The sequence below is a fragment of the Chenopodium album genome, chromosome 8, assembly GCF_948465745.1.
Source record: "Chenopodium album chromosome 8, dcCheAlbu1.1, whole genome shotgun sequence".
Lineage (NCBI taxonomy): Eukaryota > Viridiplantae > Streptophyta > Magnoliopsida > Caryophyllales > Amaranthaceae > Chenopodium > Chenopodium album.
In genome coordinates, this window is record NC_137841.1 from 68,468,394 (window position 1) to 68,482,450 (window position 14,057).

The window sequence follows — 14,057 nt, forward strand, 5'->3', positions numbered from 1 at the left end:
CAATGAAAAGCTTTGTTTTCCTGATACTTCTTGCCCGCTAAACTATGAATGAAAGAAAATTGAAAATGTTGAGCATACTCTGAGATTGTCAAGTGCAGGTACTTTTTGCTGACAAGGGAAAGGAAGACAATTTCCCTCAAAGACGACCATAAGCTAATTAAATCCATATTAAGACAAATAAAGTAAGAAAAATATCTTCAAACTTATTTTATTAATCATATTGTCATGCATGTAAACATGAACACAAATAAAGACAAATAAGGACATATAATTATCACCGATCAACTTAATATTTTCATACATGGAATATATCATCTAAACAATAAAAATCATATTTTCTCATATTATATCGTTGCCGCTATCGTTGTTGCCAGTGGATCTTTGATGTTACGCACAATCTATCTTGCTCTCTAGCCTCTCCAACATTGTTTGTGGGTGGGCAGTCTTGGCACCATTTGAAGCCTCATGTGGGTTGTTCATTAATGTACGCTACTCTTCAGATTTATTATCTTATAGAAGTGTATTCTTTGGAAGGTATTGTTCTAACTTCCTTAAGAAGCTTTGCTCTATAGTATTCTTTTAAGATATAGGTAGTTCTAGATTTTTGTTGATTTATTTTAGAGATAGAGGGATCTTTAGAGTCATGTATCTTTCCAGTATAATTATTAATTTATTGATTTGGCAAAACATGTTTTTCATTATCGTTGGTGTTATTTTCCATATTCTTTCTTACAATAACTTTCATCTTAAGCCTTGACTCCATTTTTAAAAATATATATGTATTTTCTTCATTTGTCTTTTATGAATGTTGATTAAGTTATTAAATTAGTGGGTTTTCTCAAACTTGTTAACTAGAATTCCAGACAATGAAATCATTCAGCATACGTCATACACTTAAACTCCATCGTTCACATTTTAGTTGCAAATTAGATTCTAAATGCTAATATAGACTTTAAGGAATGGAAAACTTTTTTTTAAAAGGCAGGAATGAAAAACTAATTAATGATCAAGCAATTACAATAATAAACAAGATGACGAGGTTTGTTAGAGATGTCTTGAATCAGATAGCCATGTCCAAACAACTATTGTGCTAGCTACATACAATTTCCAGTGTTGGGTCTATCTTCGGCCTATTTCATCATTTTAGGCCTTGGGCGCACTAATAAACTTTATTAGGGTTTAATATACCCGCTCTTATGTAATAAGTACTTTCCTCAACACTAATAAGATCAACTTTTATGTCACTTGCTTGTGGACATAGCTAATTCGTCTTAATTAGTAAACCATACAAAACCTGTATTCTTTTTACATGTTGATTTCTTTGATTTTTTTTTTTTTATTATTATTATAAGTGCATGGATCAATTCGAGGACAATGTTCTCCCAGCCCTATTGCAGCTAAGTAGGTAACTTTACTATAAAAACAAATTATTGTTACGTTTCATACATCAAACAACTTTCCATTGAGATCTTATAATTAATGTATTTAACTTCTTTGTGTGCCATTAATAACCGTACAACCCAATACAAAGTATATCAAAACCTTCATTAATAAAGAACGAACAAAAACTCACATTTAAATCAAACGAGAACTTGATTGAGTTTTGTTTGGACAACCTACTATGGCTCATTGTGCTTAGTAGGTGTTTATTATAGCCAACATAAGTTTTTATTTAAGATCAACTTTACATTTTATTGAGCAAATTTTACGGATATAAAATATTTATTTTAATGCATTAGGTTTTTTTTTTTTTGTAAAAAGAAAAGATTATGTGAACACGATATGCTATTTATGTTCAACAACACTAGAAGAAAATAAGATGAAGCTAATAGTCAACTAAACTTGAAGTTGATAAGTTGTTGAATTTGATGAAAAATTTAGTGATGAAGTCTTTGTAAAATCAATTGTGAGTATAATGTAAGTGAATTTTTTTAAATGACATTTATCATTTAAAATCAATGGTTGTTAAACCTGAAAAAGAAGCCGATGGAGCCACCAAAAAGCCAAAAGGTTTAATTAAGGAAGTGGATTGGGCTACCGAAGATGGCTGTTCAGTTATATGGGCTTACTATCTGGTTGATTGGGCTGGGTAGTACTGGGCCAACTCAGGACCTCTGACCCACTGTTTCTAGCTGTTGGATTTTATATTTTTAGTGTCAAGTCGTTTGTTTCGAGCAAAGAAAACAATGGGTAGCTCACTTTTAGCTCACTTAAACAATGAGTAGCTCACTTAAACAATTGTCAAGTCGTTTACTTTGTAACGAGTCACTAGTGTTCTAACCTCTCACTACAAATGAATGCGAAACGGTCACATCTAAAATATACATGTTCTATTACAATTTACAAATTATTGCATTAAGTTTAAAATGAAACATATCGCCTTATTATCATTGTTACAAAAGCATTCGAGAAAAGTTTGGTTAATATGGCATATTAACCAGTCTCGTTTATATAAGGGCGCATCGGTAATTTCCACCTTTTTAGTAAGGGTAAAATTATAAACATGTGAGAGGACTGTTAACTTCCAAAATGCCAGCGTTTAAATAAGGGTTGTAATAGTACAATGACTGTGTGTTCTTCATCGTCTTTCGTCGTCCAGTTTCAATGGAATTTGATGCTCACAAACATGTTCAGTGGAGGAGGAAGACAAATCCTACCATTTGGGGTTAACCATACCCTTTCTTTCTCCATATTTGTTAGGGTTTTTCGTTTAATACGGCGGCGAAGCCGCCGAAACGATGAACGATGACGAAAGAGATGGTGGGGTGTGAGCAGAACGCGACGAAGAAGATAGTGGGGTGCGAGAGGAAGAAGATGGTGTTTCTACAATAGGGTTCAATTGAGTCTGTAAATATAGAATAACAAGCAGATCAAAGAATTAAAAAGAATAGTTAACTTTTGTTGATAACATGAAGTTATCTGCCAACTTAGCAGCAAAATAAATTAGCAATAAAATAATAGCAACAACCTTTCAAAATTGCAATATTGCCACTATATTAACATATTTCGTTAATATGCAATATTAACTGGGCATTGCTCCTATATTAACATATTTCGTTAATATGCAATATTAACTGGGCATTGCTCAAAGCATTCAAAGATAAAACACAAAATACTTCGTACTAATATTGATGTAATAAAATAAAAGAGGACATGTGATAGAAGCTCGTTTTTGCTTGATAACAAATCCTCTTTTAATCAATTGTCTCGCAATAATATATTCTTCATTATCCTTTATCAAGATCTAATTATCACCGGTCAAAATTACACTTTTAATGTGACTATTAATTATGAATACAGTCCACATAGAGCACACTTTTGTAACCTCAACTCTTCGTAAAATCGATCAATAAATTCTTGTGCTGCACTATCCACACAATTGCCCATGTCAGAATCATAATAATCATCAACATCACCATAATAACCATACCTCTCCATTGTAATAATTTTTGATGGACCATTTGTAATTCTAAGGGCATCATCATGGTGTTGATAATTGTGATTGTAGTAGCATAATGAACGAGGGTAATATTGTCTTTTACTTTTGGACCTTCTGATCACGTGCATGGGGGATGCCGGACTACTACTACAACTAAATTCGTACTCCCTCGGATAGTTGACTGGCACGTGTACATCCATTGACCGGCATGATTGAGTGTGGTGATGGTGTATGATATCACCTAGAGACCTTGCTAAGATTTTAACACGTGTTTTTATACGGCTAAGATCAACCATTGGCTTGATTACTAATCAACACTTTTGCTAATTAGAGAGAGCAATGGAAGTATAGTGAAAATATTGGAAAATTGTTCATTCATCGATTAAAAAGAAGAATGATAGAGGAAATTGTTGGGGAAGCTCTTCATATTCAAGTAATATATGTTTCGTTGTTTTGGGAAGTATAAAGTCTAAGCTAAATAGAAACTTAATTTATGTACTCAGTAAATAAAATACTTAATTAAGATTATTAATTATATCATACAATTAGTGATAAATAAATGTGATTGTAAGATACTTTATACTTGTAAAATGTTACGTCTACCTACCATTACTCATTAGAGATCGATAATTAATATTACCTCCGTTTTTTTTTTTTTTTTCAATTGACACGTTTTGACTTTAACACTATTTACTCAATTCCTTTTAATGTGTTTTGTGTTTTATACGTAATGAATAATATAGTCATCTGGAATCTTGTTATATTCGTCATGATATATATTTTCAAAATATCAACTTTTTATAATTTTTGCATATTGATAATTAAAGATATATATGAATGGTTGAAGTTGTGCATTAACAAACGTGACTAAAAAAATGTGTCAACTAAGGATCTGTTCTCTTCGACTTATTTTCAGTTCAGTTCTTAATTTCCTTCTCTCATAAAATATTCAATTTAGTTCTGTTCAGCTCTAATAAATTTAGGGCTTGTTCTCTTACATTGAAATTCAGTTCAGTTCAGCTCCTAATTTCCTTCTCTTATAAAATATTCATTTCAGTTCAGCTCAGTTCATTTCAGCTGAGTTCGGTCAATGAGAACAGGTCCGTAGTTGAGTTTAGTTCAGTTCAGTTTAGTTGAGCTCAGTTCAGTTAATCAGAACAGACCCTAAAAAGAAATGAAGGAAGTAAGAATGTCTTAATGGGTGAACCAATTAGTATTCAGTACTCGTAGATATGTCTTAATGGTCGGGTGAACCAATTACTCCGTAGTAGATATTTTTTTTAATTTTTTTTTGGTAGAAAATTTATTTCTTACTCCATGAAGTTCATGTGTTGTTGTGCATTTAGTGTTATAGTTGAATTCATAATAGATGGAGTAACAAACGAATAAAGCCATATATGAAACGTTTATTTTGCGAAATTTCAAGAATTAAAATACTTATTACTTCGGACTTCGTACTTTTTTTTGTTAGCAGTTACAAAAAGAAGTACAAATATTAAATTATAATAAAAATAGATTAGTAACGTAGGTAGTGTAAAAATTACTACATGAATGATATATATTTATATTACTCCTAGTAGATATGCAAATGAGAAACTCTTGAACATTAAAAAAGTGAATAAGATAGAGATTTTTTACTTACTACTTCCTCTATTTATATCCCATGTGGTACAAGTTTGTTACGCATAATAAAGGTGTAACTAAATATAGAGGGATTTAATTTATGATAAAGATTGTACCTAACAAATTGAATCTTACAGCTACGTCCTACATACCATGTTGAAAAAATCGCCAACCTCAATAACTTATTAACTCACTATATATATGAGGCTGAAATACGCTTAGGACATATTATATTGTTGTCCCTCAAAAAAAAAATGGAGGAAAAGTGGGAAGGGAAGGTGTCCACAACCCTACCAAGCACAAAACCACACCAAATTTGGCCACTTTTCAAGGATTTCTTCAACATTCACAAATATTTTCCTACCCTTTCCAATTCCTATGGTGTCCATGGTACTAATGGTGAGGTTGGTTGTATCAGAGTTTGCGTCGGTTCTTCTAGAAGTTTCTTCCAACCAAAAAAGGATTTTGATTCAAAGATCAACGGTGAAGAATTGGTTACTTTGTCCAAGGAGAGATTAATAGCCGTTGATGAAGTGAACAAGAGTTTAAGTTATGAGATAGTAGAGTCAAACATTGGATTGACTTCATATGTAGCAACGGTCATGATTAGCCAAGGAGGTGATGATCAAGGGAATGAAGGGTGTGTGATTGAGTGGAGTTTTACCGTTGATCCTGTTCAAGGGCTAAAATATGAGGATATGGTGAAGAAGTATGAAGTGAGTTTGCTAAAGATGGCTAAAGCAATGGAAGATTCTCTTATTACAAGTTCATAAATTTTATTATTATGGTGGAATTTCTAGTGAAATTGTTTATGGTTTTCCAATTTGTTTATGTTGTGCACTATATAATTAAGCATTTAAGCGTATTAATTAAGTTTTTTGAATGATGTGTATTATTCCGCACATCTACTTCCTCTGTTTTTACTTTTGCATTTTGAATTTTACTTTATTCATATGCTCCACTTTAACAAGGTTAGTTTGATGATTAATAATAGGCTAATAGCTAAACAAAAATATAATTATGGGGGATTTTGTTAGATTCGTCTTAATTTATATAATTTTAATTAATATAAAATGTTTATAATTTTTACATTGATAATTAAAGATACTAGCAATTAAAATAATGCATTGGCAAGTGTGAAAAGTAAGTCAAAGAAAGTATTTTTTGCCGTATCTCCTTCTTTTTTTTTTTCTTCCAAATTCTCCTATAATTATGAGTTTATGCTAAAAAGTGGTTAAAAAAAACCTATAAGATAGTTTATGTTAAATTCATCTCATATGATTTTTTTTTTTAAAAATAAAATTAATTTCATTTATTTTATTAATGTAGAATTAAAGTTATTTAACAATAATCATGAAGAGATAGAATTTCCGACTTTAGTACTTCCGAGTGCATCATTTAGGCACAAAGTCATATACTTGTGACACCCGGGGATAAAAGACCTATCATTAATCATTGTACTTAAAAATGCCAAAACTAATACTACGTATGACTGATCCGCCTTGAAACAATCAAATTCAGATTTTGACTTTATAAATGCACAATAATTTAATTAGCATAAAATATAGTAATATATATGATCCGATCTTACTTAACCCTACCTAGACATTCAAAATGACACCCCTAAAGTCTAAAGTTTAAGTAATAAATTAAACTTCCCTTCTTCTAATTGCTTGGCAGTTGGCAGTCTTGGCACTGCATAACATACTCCATATCGACTGGGAAGTAATTATTGTATATTTGTAAAGAAAAATTAACAAAAATAATCCAAACTATTGACTTCCTTCTCATTTTAATCCCAACTATGATTTAAATCAAAATAATCCCAAATATAAAGGGTCCATTCTCAAATTAGTCTCAAACTTTTGCTAACCTGTCAATCAAGTAAAATAAGCAATGTGTCAACTTGCTATTGGTTTGATTAAAAAAAAAAAAAAAAAATTTAAACTCCCACCGTACCACCACCTTCATTCTGATCTCACCACCTATTAACCAGGTCGTGTGTTTTGTGGGTGGTGGTTGTGGCTATGGAAAATGCTGAGGTTGTAGGTGAATGGTGGGTGACAATTATAAATTTAAATAAATGAATGAGAATTTAATCCTAAAAAAAAAAACAAAAACAAAAATTATAACCAGTATCACAAGTTATAGGTTAAATAGACTAATTTGAGAAGGACCTCCTATAGTTGGGATTAAAATAAGAAGAAAGTCAATAGTTTGGATTATTTTTGTTAATTTTTCCTATTTGTAACTGTAAGTTTGCAACGAAGTTATTCGCAAACATAGCGTTCACAAATCAATTAAGATGCTTCTAAAGAGATACCTTTTTTTTTTTTTGAGAAAAAAAAGAGATACCTTTTGGCTTTTGATAGATGTTTTTTTTTTTTTTTAATAAAAAACTTTTGTATGCATCCGGTGCACAATAATTTACTGTACATTGAGGGTCACTTTTTATCAAATTTAGGGCCACTTTTACAATTTTTTGGATAACTTTATTATCACTAAAGCATAAATATTTCGTAACTTTTATTTATATCAGGGTCACTCTTTACAAATTTAGGGAAACTTTTTCATTTTAGAGGTAATTTTATAACGGATGTATATCCAATTTATTTAAAAGTTTGTCTTTTATTTTTTAAATTGTGATGAGGATCGAATTCTTTTTTTTTTTTTTTTTAATTTTTTTTTTAATGAATTGATGGTCTGTTTTTCTTCTTCCCCTTCTCCAATAGTCCAATAGATGTCCTCTTTTTCTCCTTCGTCTTGTCTCATTCTCATGCAATAGTTTATTTACTTACATATTTGACCAATATAAATATAATTTGACCAATTGTATACTACTTCTGTTACATTAACTGAATTGGTGAACTAAGAAGAAAATATTTGCATTGCAGCATTAGTATTATTATGTACTTATGTTATGTGTTATGCAGTTATGCTTATTATAATGCCGTAGCGCGAGAAGTATATCTTATGATAATGTGTACTTACTAAAACAACTAATTGATAATTACGCATCAAATCTATCAATAAACTTATTCAAAAAAATATCAGAGGGCCATTTCACATATAAGCAATTAAATGAGTAATGAGGTTACTTATTAGATAAATGAGGGGTTATCGCAATGGAAAATGGGGTTACTTTTATTACAAAGTAGAGTTATTCTTTTAATAATCAAAATATATAAGAAAGGATGTTTTACTAGAATGAACAAATTTGATTACTTTTTTTTAAAAAAAATTGATGTTACTCTTTTATGAAATAGGGATTACTCTTATGGGCAAAATTAGGTTCGTTATTCATATGAATAGTTAAGATTAATCATTTTAACGAATAATGATTAAACTAATGAACAAATGTGGCTACACCATGTGCATGGTTAGCCAAACACAATGTCACAAGATTTACACTAAAATAATAAAGCAATTAAAAAGTATATACATAATCAATTTGTTTGTACTATATATTTTTTTTCCAGTGAAAATAAAATACTAGTATCAATTATGAAATATTTTTTGTTTTATCTTGTACTACATACGTATATAAATATAAATATAAACATAATGTTGACACTCAAATTTAAAATCTTAGATCCCATCTCTATAATTACTTATATTTATGTCAATGAACGCGATCCAACTAAACTAAAATTTTAACATTACCAACTACTACTCCATATATATTAAATCAAGATATCATTTGTTTTCATAAACAACAAGTAGAACTACTTATATTAGATTTAATGTTCAAGCTAGCCAAATTAACGTTCCATTAAAAAAAAAAAAGGTTCTAAAGTACTTTATGAAAACTTTCGTGTCTCACATTGTTGAACAGTATTTTGATTTATGATTTGTTTTTCTTCTTTCTCTGAGATGAACCAAGCATTCACTTTTGCTCCCCACTAAATATAAGGTTTAAAAGAACAAATAGAAAAAAAAATAAAAATAAAATCATAACATACCATCAAGGCATCAACCAACTTAGAAGAACAAACTTGTGTTGACGTGTTGTGGTTCATATTCAACTAGGGCCCATGCCAACAATACACTATCTTTTAATCCACTCCATACATCTAAAGAAATGTCAATGGTGTAAGGCTTATACAAATACTAGACAATATTATAGTTTAATTTTAAAAAATTAAAATATTAGAGAATAACTACAAGATGTCAACGTTACACATTAAAATACTACACCCTCTGTGTTTTAATAAGTGTTATAATTTGACTTTTTTCATTATCAAATAATGATTTTGACTTGATTAATTTACTAATATATAAAAAAATAAATGTTATTGTATTATACATTGTTGGATTCGTTATAATGTTTACTTTCATAATATCAATTTTCCTATAGTTTTATTAACATATGATTAAATAAATTAATGATCAAAGTCGTATTTCTCTCTTATAAAATGCAGTCAAGCTGCAACACTTATTAAAACACAGAGGGAATAGACAAATACTAGACAATTAAAATATTACCTCTTGACAATGAAGCTACTCTTTAACGAGTCTCTATTAGTTACGGAGTACTCCTTTCATGTCATGTATTTATGCAGATAACCAATATAGTATTATAAAAATGGGTTGGGAGGCGCTTTTTCGGTGGCGGGGCTAGGAATGGTAGGGTTAGGGTGAGGATGTGGTGGTGGCATGCCGTTAGTGGTGGGGCTGGGGTGCTAGGTTGGTTTTAGGGGGTTTTGGTTCTTTTTTTTTTTTTTTCTTTCTATTTTCTAAACTAATAATATAGCGACACGTGGACCAATGGACCTCACTTAACGAAATTTGGACGAAAACTGTTAAGTGGTGGTAAAATCATATTTTAGACTTTCGATGTTTGATAAAAAAAAGTTTTTTTTTTTATTATAATATTAAAAACTATTTTCGTCTTTTTCAAGGTGTTAAAAATCAAAATTTCCAAAAATTTCTAGGCATTTAAATTACTAACGTGACAATTCAATAGTCTCATCACAAAGTACTAGTTAATAAAACCCAAACAAAAAATAAATCTCAAAGAAATATTTAAGGTAAGACATAACCTCCACAAGCACTCTCTACTTTATTAATTTCTTGGTCCACTTAATTAATTGTATGTACAACTATTCTTGGTCTATAAAAGCTCATTCTTAATCATCCTTAGCTTCTTCACCCCATAAAAAACCACCTTTAAAAAAAAAATTAAAACTTGTTGATTTTCTCACTAAAAATGGGAGATCAAGTTCAAGAGTCAGCCAAATGGGAAGGAGAGACAATAGTAGAGCTAAAACTCACACCACAACAAGTATGGCCACTAATAGCAGATTTTTGCTCCTTAGACAAATGGTTTACTCACCTTGAGAAGTGTTACCTAGTAGAAGGTGAGCTAGGTGAGCCAGGCATGGTTAGGTGTTGTGAGTCCTCAACGTTCGGAGGCGACGGCGTGGCTCGGTTTGCTAAGGAAAGGCTTATATCCATTGACCCATCACAGATGTGTTTGTCCTATGAAGTTGTTGATAACAACGCAGGGTTCAAGTCTTATGTCTCAACCATGCGGTTGTTTCCGAGCGACGGCGGTGATGATGATGATGGAAGAAGTGGGTGTAAGTTTGTGTGGACGTTTGAAGCTGATCCTGTTGAAGGGTTTACTTTTGAAGCTCTTTGTGACCTTCTTAAGGCTATTGCTCATGGCATGGTCATTAAGATGGAAAAAGCTTATAGTCAATGTGAAGCTAATTAAATTAAAAGATTAAATATTACTAATCTTATACATAAAATTATTTCACTTTTGTTTTTGATGCTATGTATGTTAAAAGTAGTCATTTATATTGTGCTAGTAATATTATTGGAGGTCTTAATAATTTAATAAGTATTGTTGTAATGAGAATATTCTAAATGAATAAAGGTTGATAAATTTTATATGGATGTCATATTAACTCATTGAATCTGTCTCGTTATTCAGGTAGGTTGAGTTATAATCTTAGAGAATGCTAGTTGAGTTCACTTAATTGCCCATTATAATATGAGCTTTACAGTACATATCATTGTTAGTCACATTATTTTCCAACTCATCGTGGGCGTGTATCACTGGTAGACAATAGTATATCATGTAATTCATGTTATAACCTAAACTTATTGATCCTAAAAAAATGCTTGCTTTTTTTTTTTTTGACTAGTATAATGCTTGATTTCCAAGTCTACTCGTTTTTTTGAATAGTAAAATGCTTGATTTTCTAGAGACTACTTTTTTTATTTCATTTTTTTTTTTTTTGAATAGTAAAATGCTTGATTTCTTGGTTTCGTACCGTTATTCAATTTTGTCGTCCAAACCATGATTGTATGTGTAGTACAAGTACAATTTTCTCGTTAGAAATGTGGGGTTGCGATCAAAGAGGGTGGTTTGGGGGTGGGGCTGGTCAGTTGGGGAAGAGGTGGCCACCAGCGGTTGGTGGTTGGTGGTCTTTGTTTTTTTTTTTTTTATTATTTTTTTTTTAAATTTATTTAATTTAAATTGTTTAATTTTTATTTTTTGAACAAATTAACATTCAACATGTGTCAAACAATTTGTTTAACCTTGTCTTTAGGCAATCAGTAATTGGGATTTAAGAAAGAAAATGCAGGTGAAAGTTGAGATTATTGTATAATTATGGAAAGTTATGTTGGGCATTGTAAAATGAAGTTTTCCTTAAATTAAAAGATTATCCGGATTATTTTGGAGGAAGTTCCCATTTATTTGTTGATAGTTTCGTTAATAAATTAACAAAAAAAACTTAGTCAACATGATATTTGAGCTCACAATTCATAATATAAATGATTTGTTTCTGCCAAATAAACTTGTAATTTCTCATGATTTTGTTAATGTTGGATTGTTGATTATTAAATTTAGTCACGTGGCTGTAATAGCCCGGTTGCATGTTCATAATTTCTTAAATATTGTTTTTTTCCATACTTTAAACAATTCAAAACTGTCAAACTTATCCCATTATTAATCATAAAACAAGAAAGGTAACTTATTTATTGAAAGAAATGGATAGAAAATAAAGCCCTAAATGACAATTATAAAACTGTACTGTGTTTATATGATATGATATAGCCATATATATAGGTGATGTGTATATTCTAAATGATTGAGCAATGCATTAGGACTCTAAGAGAAGTCTCCCTAAAGAGTTTTTGAAAGAGGTAAGTGTCACAAACTAATAGTCACAATTAGAAAAGAAGAATGAAAACTAATGATATGATAAGGGCTTGGAAAAATAGTCATCAAAATCAATATGCTCATTGACTAGTCTAAGCAAAAAAAAAAAAAAAAAAAAAAAAAAAAGCCCAAGTAAAGAAACATGGATAGTGTTGGAATTGAGGCCGACTGTACGTATAAGCTACTAAGCTTAAATGCCTTGTGCTTTAACGAGTCATGTTTGATACATATAAGGAGAATATATGTTGTATCAATCATTCTAAATAGACGTGAGAGTAATATTATTAGTACGTGTCCTATCCCTTTTACTATTTTGATTCAACTACTATTGGTAAAAGCTAGTGGATTGACGCTTAGCTTGCTCATGCTAAACTCATACAGTCATACTACACTATATGTAGTAAAAATGATGTCCATGCACAGTCATTATGTTGTGCCTTTCGTGCCAATCGAATTATATACTAGCTCAATCCATGAGCAATTAATTTTTTTTATTTTTTATTATTGATGAAATTTAACGGGATGTAGATGTACCATAGCTTTGAATCCACCGAGAGTTTCCTTCTATCGAAGGTAATTAAGAAAACCAATAAATTATGAGCAATTGTTAGTCTTGATGCTACCATCCTCAGAAATTCAAGTGTGTAAATGGACCATAAAAATAAAGTTGTGGAAAAAGGTGAAACAAGGTTCCACATTAAAAAAAAATTCCCTACAATTCCACAAATCGTAGATATATCAGTTGACAATTGTCCAAGCACGTAAATTAAACTATTTTGTATGGACCATCGCAATTTTTCAAGCCAACGTGATTTTTTAGGCTGGCATTTTGCGCTAGTACAGAGTGAGACTAAGAAGTACACATGCAAAATTTATATATCTTGATCATTATTATTATTTTTTTAATACCATAATTTATTTTAACTATACTACACCAATTACGTAGCTAGATCTAAGCATAACTTGCGGAAATATATATATTTTTTTTCTTCCTAATTTAGCGATTTTAATGTTAATTGCTAAGTTTAGCGACCAATGGAACAATTTCATGTTAGTTTGAATTTTGTGATTCTCAAATTTGAATTTTGTGATTCTCTAACACCTTAAATATACAACCTACTACATAGGAAGTATACAATAAATACCCTTGTATAGTTGTAGCCTTGTAGGCCCCTGTACCCGAATGTGTATAATTTTATTTATTTCTTTATTGTGATTGCTAGCAATTTGGTGGTTATAACTTACAAGACCACTAATTAATTAATGTTTTACGACTATTTATCAACTAATTTTTATTTAGCATTTTGACTTGTTTGATAGGTAGTGAGGATGAAAACAAAAGTTTTGCATGCAATGGGTTGACAATGAATTTAATGCATATCTGTTTATTGTTTACTAAAAGTTACCCATATTATCACAAAATTACCCTTAAACTATCAAAAATTTTTTTAGATAATTACCCATTTACTTTTATTCTCACAGAAATATCTTTAAACTATCAGAAGTTACGTACTCTAAGGGCAGCTTAATTTCAGTTTAGCTCCAACCAGTTCAGTTCAGTTCAGTTCAATTAAATTCAGTTCAGCTTCTAATTTCCTTCTCTTATAAACAATTCATTTTAGTTCAGCTTAATTTAATTTAATTCATTTCAGCTCAGTTCAGTAAATCAGAACAGTCCCTTAGTGTAAAATACTCATATTTCTTTCCTTTTTTCCTTCTCGTCACACAGTAGTAAACTACTGTACATTCGATTTTTAAAACATTTGTTTGAAGAAAAAACAATGAGAATATATAATTAGTGTAATTTTGTAAGGAAAA

The 14,057-nt window shown here is 30.4% G+C and overlaps 2 protein-coding genes across 2 annotated transcripts; both read left to right on the forward strand.

Annotated features, from left to right (window-relative positions):
• The first annotated feature begins 5,272 nt into the window (after nucleotides 1–5,272).
• On the forward strand, nucleotides 5,273–5,931 carry LOC145642114 (lachrymatory-factor synthase-like). Its single transcript, XM_081693205.1, has one exon. The coding sequence runs from the start codon at nucleotides 5,317–5,319 to the stop codon at nucleotides 5,833–5,835; it is 519 nt and encodes a 172-aa protein (XP_081549331.1). The 5' UTR covers nucleotides 5,273–5,316; the 3' UTR covers nucleotides 5,836–5,931.
• Nucleotides 5,932–10,271: 4,340 nt separating this feature from the next.
• On the forward strand, nucleotides 10,272–10,781 carry LOC145555403 (lachrymatory-factor synthase-like). The gene has a single exon (XM_081617146.1). The coding sequence runs from the start codon at nucleotides 10,272–10,274 to the stop codon at nucleotides 10,779–10,781; it is 510 nt and encodes a 169-aa protein (XP_081473272.1).
• The last annotated feature ends 3,276 nt before the right edge of the window (nucleotides 10,782–14,057 follow it).

Excerpts from the sequence above, each read along its gene's own strand:
- LOC145642114 (XM_081693205.1), top strand. The coding sequence starts at position 5,317 with ATGGAGGAAAAGTGGGAAGGGAAGGTGTCCACAACCCTACCAAGCACA.
- LOC145555403 (XM_081617146.1), top strand. The coding sequence starts at position 10,272 with ATGGGAGATCAAGTTCAAGAGTCAGCCAAATGGGAAGGAGAGACAATA.